The 21,907-nt window shown below is 45.6% G+C and overlaps 1 protein-coding gene across 1 annotated transcript in view; it reads right to left on the bottom strand.

Moving 5' to 3' along the window:
- LOC119004987 (latent-transforming growth factor beta-binding protein 2-like) overlaps positions 1-21,907 on the bottom strand; it is a 93,216-nt gene that overhangs the window by 20,221 nt on the left and 51,088 nt on the right. Inside the window, exons 9-28 of the mRNA XM_037072347.1 lie at positions 19,906-19,980; positions 15,389-15,511; positions 14,608-14,772; positions 12,065-12,394; positions 11,210-11,229; positions 10,936-10,972; positions 10,412-10,486; positions 8,475-8,600; positions 7,882-8,010; positions 7,551-7,670; positions 7,140-7,259; positions 4,176-4,295; positions 3,872-3,994; positions 3,630-3,755; positions 3,396-3,521; positions 2,448-2,573; positions 2,133-2,258; positions 1,496-1,621; positions 440-565; positions 40-159 (exon numbers count right to left, since the gene is read on the bottom strand). Coding sequence (XP_036928242.1) covers positions 40-159; positions 440-565; positions 1,496-1,621; positions 2,133-2,258; positions 2,448-2,573; positions 3,396-3,521; positions 3,630-3,755; positions 3,872-3,994; positions 4,176-4,295; positions 7,140-7,259; positions 7,551-7,670; positions 7,882-8,010; positions 8,475-8,600; positions 10,412-10,486; positions 10,936-10,972; positions 11,210-11,229; positions 12,065-12,394; positions 14,608-14,772; positions 15,389-15,511; positions 19,906-19,980 — 2,439 coding nt within the window. The remainder of the gene's footprint in view (positions 1-39; positions 160-439; positions 566-1,495; positions 1,622-2,132; positions 2,259-2,447; positions 2,574-3,395; positions 3,522-3,629; positions 3,756-3,871; positions 3,995-4,175; positions 4,296-7,139; positions 7,260-7,550; positions 7,671-7,881; positions 8,011-8,474; positions 8,601-10,411; positions 10,487-10,935; positions 10,973-11,209; positions 11,230-12,064; positions 12,395-14,607; positions 14,773-15,388; positions 15,512-19,905; positions 19,981-21,907) is intronic.

Raw genomic sequence — 21,907 nt, 5'->3', positions numbered from 1 at the left:
CGTTTGAGAGTGTGTGTGTCTGTGTGTGTGTGTGTGTACCTCTGCAGGAAGTCCCATCCACCAGCTCCAACCCATCTGGGCAGGAGCAGCTGTAAGAGCCGACGCTGTTGGTGCACTGACCTCCCAGGCACAGGCCGTTGTCCTCACATTCGTTCACATCTGCATGGACACACACACACACACCCACACACACACACAGAGGCGTCATCGGCATGACACATTCACACCAGCTGTAAATCACTGGCTCTCACTTCAAGTGTGCCCAAGTGTTGTCATTTGGATGAGGAGATTCCAGACCGCAGGGAGCATGTCAGAGAAGGCATGCATCATCAGCATTAGTGGGTGATGACTTATTCTTGCTACAGTAAGGTCATACTCCTGACTGTGAAAGCGATTTCACAGATATCATAAACTTGAGCGAGCGCAGTGAACCACCCACCTTCACACGAGAGGCCGCTGGGTGCCACCGTGAAGCCCGGGTCGCAGGCCACGCAGGAGAAGGAGCCCTCTGTGTTGGTGCAAACACCCGTGGGACACGCACCTGGGGTCTGGCACTCGTCAATGTCTGAGGAACAGACGAAGGAGGAAAGGTTAGCCATAGGTTATCGTCTTACCTCTAAAGAGTCCACTTTTTGATCGCTCCCTGTCTTATCTGTTAAGAACTGATTAGTGGCCCGAGTGTGACTCAGCCCAGCGTACAGTAAGCAAAGCCCTCTTTCTTTATTAGATCGCACTGACAGTGTTTTATTAAAAAGGGTGGAAAGATAAGTATGCGGGACGGTCATCGAATCCAAAACAGCAAGCTATTACAGGTGGCGTATAATTACTGTATCTACAAACAGTCACTGAGCTCGCTGTTATGTGATCATTGGACATTCCTCGAGCCAGTACAGATTGTATTTCTTACGGAGAAAATAGTGCGGGCCATTGTTAAATGATTGAGAAGGCTCCGCTTTTTTTTTTGCCTTTGGGGTGAGCAGAGCGAGTTCAACGGGGCGAGCCCGCTGCAGTACACGGACGGCAGGGGAGTGGTTGACTTCATTTCAAATTAAGCCCTTAATATTTTCCATGGCATCAGAAGCATCCATTAAAATCCTATCAGAGGCCGACTTGGACTTGGGCTTGTTTTGTGAAACTTTTTCCCAGCGCAAAGACACATATCAGTGGGGGATCTTCCTCCCGGGCTAGATCCGCACTTCCATTCAAAAACACACACACCGTGGTATATATGACTAAGTTTGAGGCCATGTTTGAATCCATTTAAATAATCATTCCTTTTCTGCTTCCCATGAAGTCATGACAGGTCCAACCTCCCCGGATTCTTAAACGCAGCCGTTTCGCCGCATTGATCTCATAAATCATGTCATGACCAATTACTGAGCACTGTAAAGATTTTCTGTAATCATGCTCTAGGTTTTAATGCATTCCTTTTCCGACTCCAACATTAAGGTTAATACTCGCCACACTGACAGGTAAACACAGAGGCGGCTTTTACCCTCGCAGCCGTATCCATCCTCGGTCAGCTGCAGCCCGGCTCCACAGCTCCTGCAGGTGTAGGATCCCGGGCTGTTCAAGCACAGCTGGCCCGGGCACACGTTAGCCGCCGAGCACTCATCCATATCTGGACATGAAAAACACAGTCACATCATAGCACAGATTACCATCTCTGGCCTCAAATAAATAAAGCCCGTCAGTCGTAATCAGTTCGACGGGTAATCACTGGAACCAGGAATTACAAATGTCAATACCTAGGACATTAGCCTGACGTCATTTTTTATTCTATTCGAGGGCTGGTGTCTCATTGTCTTGAGCAAAGATCAGATGAGCCATGCCAGAGGCGGATGGGCCCAGGATCCAGCTATGATGTGATGTCTAGGAGGATTATTTGGGGATTTTGAGCTCAGATGATGGGGCTTCGGGGTCGAAAGCTGCCACACCTGATGCAGCTTACGTACAACATGAACCAGCTGGCACATTCATCCTGAACCGCAAACTTGTTGGGTATTAAGGCAAGGTTTGACATGTTTGAATAGAGAAGGGGGAGTCATACACACCTGTGCTCAAGTATACAATCACAAAAAAAAAACAAAAAAACCCCCACATTCCTGCATAAACATAGCCGAAAGCCTCACCGTCACACTGCTGGCCGTCCTCGGAGACTATGAAACCAGGTTGGCAGGTGACACATGTGAAGGAGCCCTCTGTGTTGGTGCACGTTCCCTGGGGGCACGTAGCGGGCAGCGCACACTCATCAATATCTGCCGTGGAACAACGCAAAGGCCGTTAGACGCTCGCCTCTCTTCCGGCAAGACAGAAAAACGTGCCAACTTCACTATGAAAGGCGAGAACCACTGACCCCACCAGAGTTTGTTCCTTCAGGCTCAATTCAATATACATGCGGTGTTATGCCGGAGTCCTTTCGGATGAGCGGTGCTTAATAAACTAACCTTCACAGAGCTCCCCGTCATATGATACTCTGTAGCCTGTAGGGCAGTTCTCACAGGTGTAGGAGCCTTCCGAGTTTAGGCAGATCCCGTTGGCACAGGTAGACAGCGACTGGCATTCATCAATATCTGGGAGAAGACACGTGCACACCAGCACAGACAGGCATGAACATCACTGTAAACATTTAATAATGGGAGAAATTCAGGGACTTTCTATGGTGAGTTGACAAACTGCCCAAGATGTGTTGAGCAACTCTTTTACAGGCGTAACACTTAAGATATGGTCATGATTTGAATATTATCCCTTACTGCAGCTCACTGTACTCTTTGTTGTAGCCACCTGCCGTTAAAGCAAATTAGCTCAGTTAGCCGTGCAGCTAGTGACCCTGTTAGCTGTTGGGAGTCTGTCTGGAGCGTGACCTTGGGTGACACGGCGGGCAACAGAGCGAGAGAGAGTCGGCATCAGCATTGGCCAAAAGCAGCATGTAGAGTCTCAGTATTTTCACGCCTTACTCAGGTAATTGAGAGTTTATTTGGACCACACCAGAGGTGGCTGTGGGAAGACAGATGAAGTCTGTTACGGTGAGATGCCGTTCGACTATGTCGAGTTCGAATGAGGTGTGTTTTATGATGAGTTCACGAGGCAATTATGCGTGTCTTTGGTAATTAAAGGGAAACTTGTACGTTGTATTCTGTGTTTAATAAGGCAAATTAGGTGTAAAGATATTTACCTTCTTGACACTTCTTGAGATAATTAGTGTGTTATTCATTACACAAGAGAGTTTGTGAAGCATGGAGAACTCGCCACTACTCCCAGCTAAGACTATGCAGAGCTATCAGACTACCACTCGCTGATAATGTCTAAACGCATCTAAAATTTTAGCCATATCTTGGGCATTGCACCTTTAAGAGTCATAAAAGCGTTAATGGTCTCACAGCTGGAATATTTACCTTCACACCTCTGCCGGTCTTGAGACACTCTATAACCAGCCTTGCATCTGGTGCACGTGTACGATCCGTCCGTGTTGGCACACACCCCGCCGAGACACAAGTCAGCCTGGGCGCACTCGTCCACATCTGGAAACAAAATACTAATTTGATCTCAGCTGCACAGACGAATCATCACAAGCTACCAGGGTTTGTCGAAAAGCTGCACTTAAAGTCAAAAATCAGCAGATTTCACACCTTCACATCTCAGTCCATCAGCAGACGGTCCAAAACCAGGCCTGCAGTTCTGGCATGTATAAGAACCTGCGGTGTTGATGCAAATTCCCTCTGGGCACACATTACCAGTTGCACACTCGTTGACATCTGACAAAAAGAAATAATTTGCAGGCATTATTCTGCTGTCTCGAGAAGAGCTCCACAAGCGGAGAAGTATGCAGTGGGGAGTTACGCCCAACAGCTCTGGATAATCCTTTGCAGACCTTCGCAGTCTTTGCTGTCTGAGGTGGCTTGGTAACCATGGTTACAGGTGCATTTGTGGGTGCCGTCCAGATTGACACAGCGGCCGTGGAGACAAACTCCGGGGAGCACGCACTCATCCACATCTGGAGGGAGGAAACAGAGGAAGAAAAAAGGGGGCCTCAGGAAAATAAAGTCAACCGCTAACTCTTTGTAGCCTTTTCATATAACATGAATGGCGCCGCGAGGCTTCTGTAGCAGCACTGTGGAGAACTATTCACAGAGCTGTTACCTCGATATGAGACAATATCAACGTCTGGCTGTTACCTTGGCAAAAGTTGTCCGCTGAGAGTTGGTATCCTTGGAAACAGTTGCACCTATAGGAGCCCTCAGTGTTGACACACCTGCCCGGGCCGCACACTGTTTGATTCAAGCACTCGTTTAAGTCTGAGGACAGAGGAGGTCAGGACAGGACAGGAAACATATGAGATGAGGATTTAAAAGTTTTACTCTGCCGCAATCACTCAGTGTGATTAAAGGATGAGTTCACCCAAGTTACACATTTGAGATTTCTGCAACCAACCCAAAGAAAGTTGATAAAATTTAGACGAAAACTTGTGTTTGAGGTAAAGCACAACCAATATATTGGTTGGCTGAATTCAACCGGTCAATATCGGCCTATCAATAGATATATTGGGAGACATTTTGGTATCGGCATTTACATTTGAGTGCGGCCAATTACTCCCTCATACTCATCAGCCAAAACATGGCGTGTTCAGGGTCTGACCTAAAACATTCAACAGCAATACCTTTATAGAAATAACTGTTTTTTGGGTACTACCTTTGCCTTAAAACATAGTTCCAACTAAGTCTTCACAGCCAAAGAAACAATGCTGTAAAATTTTTGCAAATGTAATTTCTTTAAAGTATACTTTTTATACTGTTAAAACCACACACCAAATCCCAATTTTCTCCAGGGGTAAAAGCAGCAAATGATCTGTATGGCTAGTTAGACACTGCTAGAGGGAGGTAAGCAATTTTGTACTTTGGTACATTTGGTTGTACTGACCCTTTAAAATATAAGATGCAAAGGAAAACTGGGCCACTGCAGCAGGAAACAACCATAACATACAATAAGGCTCGTTCAGGCATAGAACAGCAGCAAAGGGAAACAATTACAGCATAATTACTGTGTAAAATTAGTGCAAAATAGCGGTCATTAAATTACATCAGTGCGCAAACCTGAGCCTCATTCCTGACGGTCTTTTACAACCTGCAGCAGTAGCTGTCTTTTCCACTTCAGGAGTCCGAACAGTTTACTCAGGAATTATATTTACGGGGAAAGCTCATGCAGAAATTATGCTTTTATCAAGTGCTAATAATGGCAATGTTTCAGGTTAGGTAGAAGTGTGGGGAAAGCAAGTCTGATTATGTAAGTGTAAGAAGGAGAGAAAGAGAGAGAGAGACATTAAAAGAGGAAGGGAAATGGGGTTGGAGGAAGGAAAAGTATTTCTCTGCAAAGTGGGTGCAGAGAGGACACTCGACTGAGATGTGATATACTGTAGATGCTGAAACGGAGAGCCTGCACAGTGAAAACACTGCGGGCAAGCCAGTCACAGACAGGGTTTTGTTTGCCTAGCCGTGGGCACTGCCAGACGTCTGTCAGTGCGGCCCGCTGCATTGTTTCTGCAATCATCCGCCATCTCTCAGGCCTCCGCGATAAGCACTGGCAAGGGAACGGAGCTGTTTTCTCTATCACACCAGCAATTAGGCTTATCCGTGATTCGGCCAATTGGGCCCAAACCACTGTGCTACCGTCAATTGACTGAAGCAAATACTGGAAACCCCGGCGCTCATGTTGCCTGTTTTATGTGACTCCCACAGCGCCAGACGTATACTGTGGGCCTGTTAGCGCTGCCGGCGTGGACGTTCGGAGTAAAAATATTTACCTCCAGTGTTATCCCTCATTTACAGGGTTCCTCTCGGTTACTATTTTTACTCAACGGATTTACACAGAGTGAATTATATTGGTGGACTCACAAACAGAGGGCAGCTGTAGAGGTGTTTTCTTTGGAAGCAAGGTAATCATGACAAGGGCATCGCTTTCCAGACTGGCTGAGAAATCGATCATAAAAAAAACTCCAAATTACTACCAAAGTTGATTTTCCATATTTTCCACCCTCACTGGGCCTTTCGGCTTTTCACATTTCTGGAATAGTCACTCCAGGAGCTTGGGTTTCCAAACAAATTAGAGGGGTGCAAGGTCACAGAGAGGGGATGTGGTAAGTAAGACCAGTCAGGCTATTATGTAACAGGGCCACTTTCAGGTTGGGGGCTGCTAGCGTGTTAGCATAAACCCACACCAAATGTGGTTTTGTTGGCCTTTTGTGTATTTAAATCTAATAATCGGCAGTAAGAGCTTTACAGCGGACACTATGGGTGAGTGAGAGGATTTGTTTGCGTGTCGGGACCTCTTTGCAGCAGGGAATTGACCCCTTCGACCTTCTCGCACACCTCCTGCGGCTGCTCGGTCCTCTCACCTAGCCCGGCAGTGGTAATAATAAAGCCTCTCCGGCCTCCGCTGGGCCCAACAGTGGCCGGAGCTCTCCAACAATAATATGCTGTTTGTTCAAGGCTGTGGCCAAGAGAAAATATTTGGACTCTCCCAAATTGAAGTATTATAAACAATCTTTTTACGGAGGCCAGTGATATCGAAGGATCAGCAATAACACGTTGAATGTGTTTAAACAATAATGGGGACATGCGGAGGCTGCTGGGTGGAGGACTTGATATATCATACGTGGAAACACTGAATGGGAAGGGAGAGGGCGGAAGGGCTGTGCACAGCCTGCGCACTATAGCCATCATCGCTGTGGTTTTGGGCCGTGGTGTGGGCCCAGTAGTGGTCCACACTGGACATAAAACATCCAATATAAGTCTTTTGAAGTGTAAAACGCAATTTATTTCATTTGATTTCCGCGCACATCAGCAGTCAGGAGTGTCCCCACTGAGTGAAAGTAATTCAGCTCGTGCTATTTGGTGAGCTGCGCAGCATCACGAGCTGTCAGGAGATCATTAATGGCGCGGCTCGATGCCATGCCGCCCTTGGTTATTTTTGGTGCTGCCAACCGGGAGCAGCAGCTTTGTCTGCGTAAATGTGACCTAACACAGGAAGCTTTTACAGTGTAAGAGGGAAACCCAGGTTATTTCCATGCGACGGTTGGAAAACACCCTTCCAAGAGTTTGGGTAGTGGTGGTGCTGCGCTATGATGGGGTGTAGGGTTGCCTTACCCACGCATCTGTCACCGGCGGGCCTGAGTCCCGGCCCGCAGCCCTGGCACTGGAACGAGCCTACAGTGTTGACGCAGACGCCGCTGGGACAGGAGCTGGGATCCATGCACTCGTCCACATCTGCTCAGGGAGAAGGTGGGACGTGAAAAATAATCAATTGAATTAGTTGTTACTCAAACAATATGCATGGGAGAGAGAGAGAGGGCGTATGGTCACAAATGCTAACACATACAAACACGCTGTCACGAAGCGAGCGTACTTTTTCTTCCTGGCTTCGACGAGAGGAAAATACATGTGTTTTGTTACCGGGCTACACATTAACTCGTGGCAGCAAACAAATAGGTCTGGATAGGATTCTGCTGCTATGTGAACTTGATTATGTGTGCGTAGGCGCTTGTGCATGCATGTCACCTTCGCACTGGCCTCTCCAGGACTTGGCGAAGCCGTCGTTGCATTCACAGGTGTAAGATCCCTCCGTGTTGACGCAGTTGCCGTTCTGGCACTTGTTGGGCATGCTGCACTCGTTAATGTCTGCCAGTTTGAATGAAAACCAAGGAGAATGGAAAAGAAAGTGACTATTGTGTTCCACAGCATTAATTAGGCCAGGATGCTTTTTTAAATGAGCAGCGCCGACAGAGGAGTTCTGCCCTGACAGAGAGTCAGAAAGCTAACAGCAGCCCACGGTGGCATTCATCCATTGGAAACATTATGTCTCCTCTCTGCCATTTAAGATGTGTCTCACCTTGACAGAACTTCCTGTTCTGGGTGATCACTTGGCTGTAGCCACTGTGGCACTGGCAGGTGTAGGAGCCATAGCTGTTTATACAGCGGCCCTTCCCTTCACATGGGTCCTCGTCACACTCATTCACATCTACAATCAGAGAAAAGAAAGTAGAGGGAGTTCAGTTGAGATTGAATGTGACATTACATCGCAGCTCCATTTCACCAGCAGAGACTGTTCACTTTCCAAGCCCTGTCTTTGGGGCTCCTCCACTGTGCAGACATTCCTCAGTGATGGGCCTCAGCCCAGCCAATGCAGAGCAGAGGCCGCCGCCAAGGCCTTTACCGTGAGGTAAGGGATCACAGCGCCGTGGCAGCTCTTTGGACGGCTCGGAGGCTGTTGTCAGGCGTCACGGAACAGGTCAACATAAACAAATGGATCCCTTTCATTTTGGCTCGCTCCATTTCTCAAGGCTTCTGTGCCGTGTAATCTTTGGTGCTGAGGACTTGCTCGCACAGAGATGATGATAGACAGAGCTGCCGGGGTCACCGGTGTCAGCATGTTTGAGTGTCCCTGCGCTACACCCTGTCCCTGTTTGTCCCGTTGCTGCTTACCAATGCAGTTGGTCTGCAGCGCACTGAGCTTGAATCCCAGATCGCAGTGGCAGGTGTAGCCGGTCTGCACGGGAACACATTTCCCACGGCCGCATATGGTGGGGGCGGTGGCGCACTTGTCGAAGCCTAAAACCACAGAGATGTGCACAGTCATTACTGAGAGAGCAGACACGAATATTTTTGACCTGGGGTTGCATAACATCACAGACACTGAACAAAAAAAAACAAAAAAAAAAGTACATTCCATTAACACATGTTGTTTTCCATGGGAACCCGTCGTGCTGTTTTATAGGTGGGGTCTTGGATGAGAGGACAGGTTTTACAGGGCTGTAGTGTTCTAACAGGTGGTATGGAGCTCTTACAAAGGGGTCGTCGAGAAACAGGTCATGCACCGTGGAGCCTGACATTATTGTTGTTCTTGTCTTTTTCCATCCAAATGGACCGTGGTGCAACACTGGGCCCCCGTGTCTGGCGCAGGAGGAAATGCCCCACCACAGTGTGTCTCTATAGGATTACTGCAAATCCTCCCTCACTTCCTTTATCTCCCTATCGCCCTTCCTCTCATTCTCAACTATGTCTTCTGCCCTCGTTTTTTTTCATAAATCTGGCCTCCGTCCACTCGGAGGATAGCTTCCCCTTCCAAGAGGCACACTCTTTCTTGGTTCCTCGCCCTCTCACCCTCTGTGCAGCGGGGCCCCTTCAAGCCAAATTGGCTCTGAGAAAAGGGGTCAAATAAAATCATAATACAAGCTCTCCTCGGCTTAAGCCTGAAAAAATGTGTTATGAGATGTGCTGCTGTCTGCCAGCAGTTGACTTAGATCATAAAATATGAAGAGCCGAGCGCTGCGCTGCTTTCAGTTGTCCCGTCGCTCCATACCCACCTGTGATCAGGCACTGGTGAGTTGAGTGACTGGCGAGTACTACATCAAAATAAATGTTTCTCAAGGCAGGGTATCGGACCTTAAATCCAACGCTTTTTAAGACTTTTCTTTTCAACCAAATGTAAGACAGGTTTTTGGACAAATAATCTTTTTCGTATTCAAGCACTGAAGGTAAGTTTAAAGTTACAGTTCGCAGAATACATCTGATCCCACGCAGAGGTTGGTTTTATGTCGAAATGTAGATAATATAATATAATATATTCTACATTCTATCATTTGGAAAACAATACAAAAAGGGTTAACTAAAGGATGGATCATTTAAAGGGGCTGTACGTAACAAATTGTAGCAATTTACATGTTGGATTTTCTGCACCAGTCCAAACGATGCTCAGCTAACACAAAGCAGTAGTAGCTAACATTAATTTTGAAATGGAGTCCGCTAACATAAACTAACGACTGGCTTTTAGGCACATCACGGAAGCTTCACAGGGCCTCTATTAAATTAAATCAAATGTTTGCGGCAGTTAATTAATTTAAGACATTTTAAGACGCGTTGAGGAGCTGCACGCATCCTGGTTTCATCACTTCAGCCTGACTAATCACATGTATCTGTGTCTTGTCATGTCAGGTCTTGGCAGGGACTGGAACAATAGGCACACGGGAGAAGCCTTTCTGACACCTGGTTAGCATTGTGTCAGGGTTTATTTTTAACACAAACAGTCTTTTTCTCAAACCAAACACTGTAGTTTGTTGCTTGAAACTAAGCAAACTGTGTCAGAGAGTTGTCAAAGAAGTAAATAATAGGTACACGAAGGCTGAAAAGAAGTCAACAATGTAAAAATGGGTCCCACATGAAACACAGTCTCCTGAGTGAAAGTCCCGCCCTGTGTGCAACCACTTGGACCACCTGCTGGCTGAGCCTTTGCAATAACTGTCCAGGAGCAACATGAATTATAATGTTGTAGGAACAACACCAGCATGCCGATATCAGATTAACATACAGGGCTTCGAGAGAGCCCCGGGGGATTAACACACATCCTCTACTGTATGATTTACCTAAGGCTGATTCCGTGAGGGTTGTTTCCTTTGACTCGGGCGTCAGGTTGATGATGGAGACGTCTGGAGAGGTCTCTGTGGAGAGGAATCGAGCCTGGGTGAGTGCGAACACAGCGAACCACCAGCGTTGTGACGCGCCGTCATTTCTCATCCTCTGCAACCTAAACGAGACACTGCTTGTTTTCCTGACCGCTACCGCCTCAGCTGTCACTCACTGGGCGGCTATATAAAAATGATCTACTCTTGACTCCGGGGCTAAAAACAGAACAATGACCAAAATAAATCTAATACTCATTGAATGGAGTCAACTTTCAGACTTTAATGTCAATGTTTTCACTGGCGTAAGCGAGGGCAAGAGCGGACGGCAATTGAAGCTGCCACCGCTGTGCAGGGCTAAGAGATTTATAGAAAACACATCACATGTCTGATGCCTGACTGAAACTACTTTTACGACTGACCTTCAAGCTTAGAGATGTCGAATCAAACCACAAGAAGTGCGAGTGAAAGCCACAAGAGAAAATTACCTGGATATTTCAGCGGTGAATCCGTCACAGCAGCTGGCTAGAAAATGAGCAAACAAGCCTTGGTTACATTTCATCACCATATTCATGATCACTGAGTGTGTCCACGTTTGTCGTCATAGCCGGCGCTAATTAGGAGTGTGTATCAACCAAAATGTGTTCTGAATAAGTTATATAATCATAACAAACCCTCCAGCTGAGATAGCTAGAGCATATCGTTCTAAGATAAACATTTCAAAAGTACGTGCCAAGACGCTGACAGGGAGGGAGAACTCACCGGGCTCAGAATTTCCACATCTGCAGAAAAGAAGAGGAAAAGTTTATCAGTAGCAAAAGTTGACATTCTGTTCGCATTACTGACCGCACACAACATACACAACAAACCCTGCCTGCGCCTCAGGCACTTGACTTGCAGCTTCGGAGGTCTTTACTTCTAATAAAACACAGCTTAAGGCACATTTATCCTCTAAGCTGGACAGAGAGAGAGCGGCATCAGAAAAGCACTGCAGACGACTGGCCGGAGAAAAAAAGATGCACAAAGAAAGGGACGAGAAAATGGATATCTCGGATAATGAAGGCAAAAATCCCTAAATATTTACAGAATTGTCTCCTCGCATAAATCACAGTGTAGCAGCTGTGCCAATAAAGTATCTCACAAGCATTAAATCGGGAGGATATATTTAGAGAAGGGCCCGCGGAGTTAGACGTATGGCCAACGTGGATTACTTGTGAGCGCTGCTGTGATGCTCAGAAGGGGCTTCGCTCTGACGGATGGGGGACATGAGCACCGCTTCGAATATGCTGGATGAATCACACATTTCTTCATGGAGATCAAAACATCCTGTTGATGTTTGGGTTCTTACAAAAAAAGACTAATCTATTTGCGTCCTGTGGTCGAAAAAAAAAAGAAAAAAGGCGTATTGTGTATCACATATTGTTTATGTCATGGGTTGTGGTAAAAATATGATACTGGTTACCATGTTTGGATAACAACAAGGGCCTAAATGCAGAATATGCGCAGAGCATCCTGCGGCAGCAGCAGCCATTCGTCTCTTTGATATTCAGAGTAAACATTTACCCACACTGAAGTCACCTTGGCAGAGATTCGACCTGCCAAACATTTCATTCTCACCTTCCTGCTGTTTAGGTGTCTCTCTGGCTGGCTGAGAGGGATGAAGAGGCTGCTGTGGTGTCAGAGGGCGCCGGGGTGCTTGTGGTGTCTCAGGGTACTCGGGGTACTGGGGTATATGTGGCGTCTGTGGGTGGCTGGGGTGATACGGGACAAAAGGCAGCAGCAGTGAGGGGTGAGAGGATGGAGGGTGAGGGCGAACTGGGCTCTGCTCCTCCCATGATAACCCTGTGCTCTGCACATCGTCTTCACCGAGGTGTCTGAGGGAAATCTGCACATCGGAGCGTGAGTAGGTATATCCATGCCCGGCTGGGCAGATCTCCTTGAAATGATCTGCAGGGAAGATGACACAGAGCATACAAAATGAGTCATAGACAATGAAACAGCAATTTTGGGCAAAGATCCTAGAAAAATGAAAACAATATTTAATGGTAGAGTGCTGAGGATGAGTTGAGGAGTCACAGTCTGAGAAAAGAAGCTGCTGTGTTGTCTGGTTACTTCAAGAAAAGTGGCGATAAAACTGCGTCCAATACAAATGAACTTGCTAGCTGGGTCAAGATCTTTAGACGCTTTGGTGCTCGTACTGCTTTTGTTCATATGTACCACCAGAATCAACAGAAAATGAAAGTCTCCTGAAGCCGCTTCAAACTAAATAAACAATTCTAAAAAAAAACCCTCTCGGAAAAGCTGGGAAATACATTGTCACAAAGCTGAAAACAATTTTTTTTTTCCACGAGCTTAGTAAAAGTCTGCTTTATAGAGATGCACGGTTCTCACAGGACAGCCACGCTACAAACATAATGATGATAAAGAGTGTGTCTTACTGCTGAAGATTTAACTACCCAACAGAATATAAAGCAGTTAAAATGAGCTGAACTTTAAACATTACAGTAATGTAGCAGTAAAAGCAATCCAGAAACTTCAGATAGAATAGTTATCTGTTCATACTACATACTAGTACATTCTGTTAATAAAACTGACTTATCAGTTAGTTACTTATATAAAAAAAAAGTTTCGCAGTGGAGTATTGACAGTATACTACAGTTTGATTTTAGCACTTTTACTTCGGAATACTTCTTTCACCGCTGGCCTTATTAAACATCACCTCAGCATCCTTTCCTTTGGCTCCTCAGGCTAAAATAAAACGCTGCCAGAGTGTAATTGTTGCTCATATTTCTGTCTGATTCTCAGAGCAATACTATAAGCCATCCATGTAATACTGTTATGCTCAGCGTGCTGCGTTTTACTGTGTGCTGTGAATGAGGGGGGGGCCACGTTTTGGCTATTTCTGCAGGACGAGCACGCTTCAGAGCCGGTGACGGCTGTCACAGAGAGGATTTCTGGGGACACTCAAACGGACAGAGCCATGCCAGTAGGGGAAGTACAGGATCATGTAATACCGACCGACCTTTGAACCCTTTGGTGTAGTGAGTGAGAGGCTAATGGAGGATTGGCTGGCTAGATAATGGGACGGAGACTGCACCTCTTTGTGTTGGAGCCCGGCAGACCTCAGCGATGGTGAATCCATTACAAGTGAGAAGCCCTGTGTCCCCTACCTGACCTGAAACTGGCAACTCTGCGCCAAAAGCGTCTGGAATAGAGATATGAGTAATGACAGATATGCGGTCGTTGTAAATGCTTGCGTAAATGCAGGAGACGTGGATATGATAGGCTACTGAATGATGAATTTAAAGTGGAGGGGAAATGGGGCCCTATATGATCAGAAGCCACATCAGAGGAGCCGGAGCAAATATGGAATGAAAGTCAACGGGCTCCTGTTACCGAGTTACAAGTAATGGGCCTGGCTGCTCCGCTCAGAACACGGCTCGAGCAGCTTGTCAGGACACACAAGAGCCAGCGTTCGAAATAATCAGGGGCTGTGTGTCTGTGTGCTGCGTCAGTCCCGGCCGAGCAGCACCATGGAGGTCTGTGTCAGTGATATCTGATCTATGACAATCCCCATGAATCACTGGCCAGTACAGACACTCCATAAAAACCAGCCTGTTTCTCTCAGAGACTTTGAAGATTAGATCGGTATGGAAAAAAAGATGACAACTACTTCCTATGTTTCACTTGGCCAAGCTAGTTATTTCTGCTGTGAAGCCTTGCCGGTCTATTAGTGGGGTTTCTCTCTGAGGATTGGAGTGATAACACAAGACCGACTCCCACTATTATGTAGCCTCCAAAGTATGAAAACTGTTATGTTTCTGGTCCTTTTCCACTCCAAACACATTTGGTTATTTTGAACTGCTTTACAAGCCTGGCAGAGAGCGGAACGGTGACAGAGTGGTAAATATTCTTCGCTTGTGCTTTCACTACCATTGCTAGCCATTGCATAAGATTACATGTGACGTTTTATGTCTGCAAAAGCGTTTAATGCAGCAAATCGTTTTTTCAGCCAGTACAGTAAAACCAGAAATGGAAGGTTAAGTTTGCAGATGGACAACAAGATAAGTCCCGGATTTAAGCAGTTTACGAGCGGCGGGGGAGGATTCGGGACACATGCGGCAGCAGTACAGTACAACAGTCTCTCTCGGTGGCTGTACCTGATTCTGGCAAAGGACAGCGATCGCAGCCGGCGCCCCAGGCCTTTCCCACTCGGCTGCAGCAGCAGATCTGCTTGGTGATGTGTTGAGCCAGAGGCAGGGAGCATGTGCCTGCCGACACCGACCGGTAGCACAAAGCCTTCTGATCAGACACAGCCTTGTCCGCTGGGAAGAGAAGTTGATGCGTCCATCGTTTTTCCAATTCAAAACGAAGGAAAATGGTCACAGATTTAAAAGGGACAGTTCAGCCAAAAATCCAAAATACATATTTATAGTGCTATTTATCCATCTCGATCGTTTCGGTGTGAGTTGCAGACTGCTGGAGATCGGCTGTGGAGATATCTGCCTTCTGTCAAACATAATGGAAGTGGATGGCACTCGGCTCGTGGTGCTCGCAGCAATGTCTCTTTCCAGAAATCATGATCCGGTTACTCAGAACTACCACAGACCTTGTTGTGAGCAGTTTCACGTTGGAACTGCTGTCTTTCTGCTGAACTGTTTTACAGCCCATGAGAAAGCATGCACCGTCAGCACCGTGACAGCGTGGGATGTGAATATTAATGGTGCTAGGGTTGGGCTGATGAATGATGCCATCATCCATCGCCGATGGCTGACAGCCTACTAAGCTCCGACCATCGTACCATTGTGATTTAAAAGGTGCCTCTGATCAATCTAGATGGATAAATAGCACAAGAGGGAAAATATGCATTTTTGATTTGGTGGGTGAACTGTCCCTTTAAATTTGTGTGTTATGATTCAAAGATAAAGGGGCCATACTTACAGACACAGTGCTTGCTTTCGGGGTCTAACATGTAGCCTTGTTTGCATGTGCACCTGTAGCTTCCTTTGGTGTTGAGACATTCAGCATTCTTGCAGATCCCAGGAAACAGGCACTCATTGATGTCTGCGAAAAAATGTGACACGTCAGTCGTGGAGTATCTACTACATTACCTGATGAATGGAAATATTATGAAGTCATGATTTTCCGCTGACAGGAAACCTCCAAATGAACCCCCCCCCCCACCACCACCAAACTCGGTGCCAATATTAATATCACAGTCGGTGTGCTGCATTTTCAAAGAGTTTCCGTGCTCGCAGACTAACAGATGTAAAGCTTTTGAAATCTATCACACCTTGAAAGATGACAAAATATTGCAATAGATCACACAGGCAAAGGCAATAGCTGCTGCAAGGGGATGAAATATGGAAGCTTTCAGGTTTCACAACTGTATGAAAGCAAGGAGGAGTGATGACATGAGGAAACACGCACAATAAATTCGACCACTGTAAACTAGAATACACTCAATCACGCATCATCAATGTATTATAAACTCTCAGGGCTGCTGAAGTAACCCTCCTTTGAAATGTGGATAGCCGGGCAGACGCAGAGGAAATAGCAGAGTGTTTTAGATTATAATCCTCCCTCAGCATCTTTCCTTCACAGTATCCAACACGGGTCACAGCATACTTAGCCTACGTCAATGAAATAAAGTCACAAAGAGGTTTTTTCCCTTCTGTTTCCCTGAACCATGTGCTGGGCTGCTGCAGTGGCCAGTGGAGTTTGCTCCAACAGCTCCTGAGCTCACTAAGCCAAATGGAGGCGAGCTAGCCAGCTAAAGTGCCAGCCAGGAGCATAGGGGGACATATTTCAGGTGCTTAGTCAAGCGATCACATCGGGACCAGGCGAAGTTTGTTGTTCTACCGTGTTAAACAAAGAGTACATCATTAGGTCTTTCCCCATTGCTTTGACGACTGGAACCCGACAGCCTGCCACCACAGATTTTCCCAATTCTAATTAATCTGCCCTTGTTTTGTTGTTTGGCTCCCTGCTGGAAAAAGTGAGTTTAGAGGGGATTGAGGCTGATAAATTCTGTGGACTAAAGCAAATTCAGGGAATGCCTCAATGTTCTTTTTTGGTGTTTGTTCTTTTCTATATATGGTGACTTTATTTATTTATTTTTTTCCATTTCCCTTTACACGTCTCTTTCTCTCCACGGAGGAACTACTTCTAAAGTTAAAACCTGCAGCCTCTATGTTATAACAATGCAAACAGGCTGTTAGCAAGAGCGACCTGTTTGGATGAGTAAGGATGAGGCACATGCTGTGAAGACAATAAAGCAGACCGAAGATGTCATGCCTGCCTGTGCTGATGTTCACGCTCTAAAGAGCGAGGAACAACAATATTATGTATGCAGGTACCGTGGGGACCTGGGGGTGAGTTTAAGCAGCATGCTATCTGGTCAGAGTTCAGGTCAGCGTTGGGCTCAGCCTTCATCACATGGGGTCTTTAATCCATGGTTCGGTTGAGTACCAGATTAGTGCTATTGTTACAGTCTGCTGGTGGATTGATCAGGAGTGAAACTGATTTCTGTGACAACTTGTCAAGAAAAGCACTAATCTCAACATCTATATTGCCCTCAATGACAAACAGTCTGTGTGTAAAAATTCAGTTCTTGCATTGTGTTTTTATTAGCCATGTTTACCATCTAACTGTCAAGCTATTTGAAGCAAACTTTTGAAATATTCTAAGATAATGACATCGCAAGTGATTGAGCTAGGCTACGCAGGAGTAGATGTTGCAAACCTAAAACGAAAAAAGTTTCGTCAATAAATAAAGAAGAACCAGTTGCCTTGGTCATGTATTAGGGAACATGGGAATTAATCTGGGGCTGAATCCAACTGTCCAGACTTGCAGACTTTGCCGGTGCGTTCCCGGGATGTCTGCAAGCGCTGCCCAAACCCACAATTCATCCAGTCCACAAAGAGCCCTCGAGCAGACCTTCTGCTGACTTCCAGAGAGTCAGCTTGCAGCGTAGACTTAACCAGACTTCACCCATGATTCATTCCACTGCAGGCGGGGCATTGTTGTTTTTCCAATTTCCGACATAAAAACCTAAAAAGAACTTACTATGAATGTGTACAACACATCATGTAACATGTCACAGTGTGTACAACTGAAGTCTGACAGAGCTAAGTCCAGGTGGACACAGCTTCTTCTTCCTCTTCTCTCGGAATAGAACCAGCTGATCAGGTTCACGACCACGTTCAGCAAACGTGAAAACTTTTTAGGCAAATTGAGGCCTTTCTTTCAAATTATTAACATTTTCTATTTGGCACTGAAGATACATTGATGACAACAGAACTACTGTCTGATAAAGTTTCCAAACTCTGCATTAAGTGTCAACCGGTCTGCTGTAACCTTATTTGACCTTGCCCACGGTTACCTTCTGGAAAAAACCGAGATCCACATAAACACCTGCAGAATTATTTATGGACACTATAAAGGAAATTGGCAGCATTACTTGCTTAATATGTATTGGCTGTTACTGCCAAAGGGAGTACCTTATGAGTACTTTGGAAGTCTCAAACCAGACATAACTTATGGGGCCAAAAATGCATCCATTTAGAAACGGTGAATAGAAGGAATGAGAATTCCCAAAATATAGCCAGAGCAGCCATTGCTGGGAAAAGTCAGTTTTCATAGGCAAATTCCTACTGAATAACATAATATATGGAGGTCTCAACCTGTTGACCCAGACAGCATTCAGTATGATGAATGTTAAATGTCACTGTTTTAAAATTGTGTCTAGCTTTTATTAAGTTGATCCAAAATGTCAAAAGAGTTATGTAACGCTTCCATCATCTCTCCTTTGAAGTGGTGTATGAGTAATACGACTTGCTCCCGGCACCGGTTTACCACCCACAACAGAGACTGCACATGTATGTGCGCCTTTCATCTAACAAGAACTCTTACAAATGGCCAATTCAGCTGACCTATTTTCCAAGAAGCAGCTTCTGAAGATAAGGAATCAGCTCTGAAGTCAGAGAGCAGCGTATGGCTCTGATAGAGCATCTTATCGTATCGCAGCGCAGACGTCACTGACCGCAGAGGGTCAGCGTACAAAGGCAGAGCGGTAAATCATGCATATTACTGAACATGCGACAAGCTCCGCTCTGTTCCAATAAAACACACTGCAAATAGCTCAGCTAGTGGCCCCCAGTTTGGCAAGCTGGACACCACCCTGATAATAATGACAAAATCCCAGAAAAAGCAAGTTTTCGCCTCCTTGGCGGCCGCTGCGAAACCTTAAATTAGAAATAATTTTTGGGAATGGAGCAGCAGCTGAAAGGGACGGAGACTTTAAAGCGCTCCAGTAAATATTGTGGGTAACTGTCAGCTTTGCTTTTTTGGAACTGCAGAAATGAGCAACTGAAAGGGAGGAACATCTTGAAACAATCACACAAGAAAAGCATGAATAATAGAAAGATAAATTTCCACAGTTGTTGGCTAGTTGACACACTATTGGAAAAGGAGTGTGTTCTTGTCCGCAGCTCTTTGTTTTATTAAAAAATGTTTCCCAGCTCCATCATTACCTGAAAACATCAACAGGCCAATAACAGTGTATACTGTGCAGATCAGAAAACATGTTGAACCTGCTGAACCAGTGGATGAGGCCTGCTGGAGATGTAGTCACAGCTGTCCACTCGACCGTTATGTTGTTGCTCTCCATAGGCTTCAGTAAGCACTGCCCTTTGGATTATGACACCATTAATCAAGTCAATGACACAGCTCAAGTAGGCTGTCAGAAAGGCTACACTCTCTTATTGGAAGTGTCAGCATCAGTTGCATTGTTCACAGATTAAGCAGTGCGTTTTTCCCAGCCAAGGTTTATTTGTTCATGCAAGTTAATTTGGATGCTGTGTACTAACACCAGCAACACATATAAATAGCCCGACCCGGCTGTCTGCAGGGCTGACGCTGTGGGTGGCTTTTGCGTCATGACCTGATAGTAAACTGATAACGGGACACGTCCGGGATGCTGCGACAGAGTAAAATGCAGAGTTTGTTCGTGAACAGACTAAGTTTGTTTTTGTATGCAGATGGCTGGGTGAGCTGGCAGTTTAGGGAGGCAACAAGCAACTAAAGCTGCCTTCCAAATACTCAGGGAGCCACATTTACCATAATCGCAGCCTGCTGTACCAGTCTCCACTTGGAACCCTGAAGACCAATTAAAACAGCAACCCCAGGTGCTTATTGGCTGCCGAACTCTGACCCTGGACCAAGGCTAATTGTAGCCTTGACCTGTTTCTCACAGGGGCCAGACATACAGCAAGGAATACTTTTATAGAGGTCTCCAGAGGTCCATGTAAGCATGGAAACATATGGCCAGTAAGTTTTTATCACGCCCATGCCATTGTATTTAATATAAGCTATGTTTCTGTTATGGGTAAGCTACCTATTAAAATATGCAACATGATAACATTCAGAAACATTTTTCAACATATTTCCAAGCTTACCTTGACAGTGTGTGAGATTGAGCCTTTTAAAACCTTTGGAGCATTCCACTTGTCCGTTTGCAATCACGGCATAGGCTGCAAACAGAAAGAGAAAGCACAGCTTTAGAGGAGTGAGGTGATCTTACAGCGCCGTGCCTCTCTGTCACAAAGCATTGCATTCATCGCAGACGGAGAAGAGGAGCGCAGCTTTAGGAGGGGAGAACATATAACTTACAGATGTCAGCATCGTGGCAAGAGGAAAAATGAGGGGACCCACGGCTGGGCCCTGTGGGACTCTCGAGTGAGTGCATGGAAATGGATCCCCATCAACCACATTTATAAGACAGCGCTGCCATCCAGGAGAATGTAACGATAACACTCGACGTCATATATAATCACATTACCTATAACTCTCCTCAACCCTGAGGGACAGAGGGAGAAAATGCTTACATCATAAATATATTGAGGAAGTGTACGCGACAGCCCTGATCTATATCACCAACCACAGTGTGAATCTACTCAAACATGAGGCAAATAGTTTAACTGCTCGTGACGAACAATGTTTGGCTCGCGGGAAGGTGATTGGCCCCAAACTTTTTGCTTTTGCTTGTTTTTGCCAATCAACATCATTTAGTGTTCAGGTGTGTACATTCCAAGGTCACAGAAGTCCTGCAGTAAATAACACAGTGTCTGTTAATGCCCCGGTGACAGAGGCCTGAACACATTATGTCATTACTCATTCGGCACCCAGTCAAGCCCCAGCATGCTGCATTTAACGTACAGAGAGGTCAATGTGACTATCACCTGGCAAAGAGAAAGTCTCTGTATGTGTCTGTGTCGGTGTGTTTGACAATGAAAACGAGCCAGCATGTTTGAGGTTCTATAGCTTTCTAAACAGAGATGAGGTGATTATTAGAAGCAGATCTTTCCATGACATAAACTGCGATGAAGAATTTCGCTTCATATCATGCTGAAAGGAGATGATCTAACTTCTGATTTTGGAGGGGAAAATGTGTGTTTGGGTGAGGAGAGCTCTAAGAATAATGACATACTTATTAGCATGACGGAACTGTTTCTCATTGTAACAGTCGACTCAAATTGCAGTCATGAATCGGACAGCTTAAAGCAGTGATGGTAGGACTAGGCTAATCGTGATAACCGTAATTCTGTTTTGCACTTTTTGCACATAAACGCATTGGAGAAAAGCTGTTTTTGCCAAGATTTAAAAAAAATATGTCATGGCGTATGTACAAAAATGTTTGTTATGTCTAAGCTCATGCAAGCTTTTCAGAATCACGCAAAGGTCAGACTTTTTACTTTTCCAGGATATTAAACAGGCCTTGATCGAAATACACCTTTGCATCATCATTTCATGAGAATGAACGTAGTGAGAAATCGTGGTATCCAAGATTTCTGGTTCACACAAAACAGGAACAAATTGCAGCGATGACAATCTCTGGATTCACACCATGGCCAGCAAAAATAAGGTTTGACCAAAGCACAGCATTGCTTTGAACTTGCTGCCAAAGCGACGATGGGTTGAAAACAGAGGTGACGCATACAAGAAACTAGGGTCACAGCCTTTCCAACAAGGAAAACACATCTCTTCCCCTGGCATTGTGCTCTGGGAAAGGGAGACAAGTTTCACTGTGTTTCGCTGCAGAAATGCGAGAGTGAAAACCTGGATGTCTGACTGCGGGCAGGCAGGACCAGTCAAAATTACATCTCTGCAACTCATCTATCAGCCACCGGACATTTGAAGCAATATCCAACACATATAATGAATCTCCAGTGTTAGTCTGCTAGGAAGTTTATAAACTAGGCAACTGACGAAACTCAGCGATTTTTTAAGGGAGTCTGGGGTGACCTCAAGTTATCCACACGCAGGTTTTGCAGCATTCTCAATATGGGGAACACAAATGCATTAAAAGTACCAGCTGTAAATGCAAAGGCAGGATGGCATCGCACCAGCCATCAGTCATGAATTTGTGTCATTTTCCCAGGAGTCACTGGAATGTGTGCA

Source organism: Acanthopagrus latus, chromosome 16 (assembly GCF_904848185.1).
Source record: "Acanthopagrus latus isolate v.2019 chromosome 16, fAcaLat1.1, whole genome shotgun sequence".
NCBI lineage: Eukaryota > Metazoa > Chordata > Actinopteri > Spariformes > Sparidae > Acanthopagrus > Acanthopagrus latus.
The sequence above is the reverse complement of the archived record's forward strand: the minus strand, read 5'-3'. Positions and strand labels throughout refer to the sequence as shown.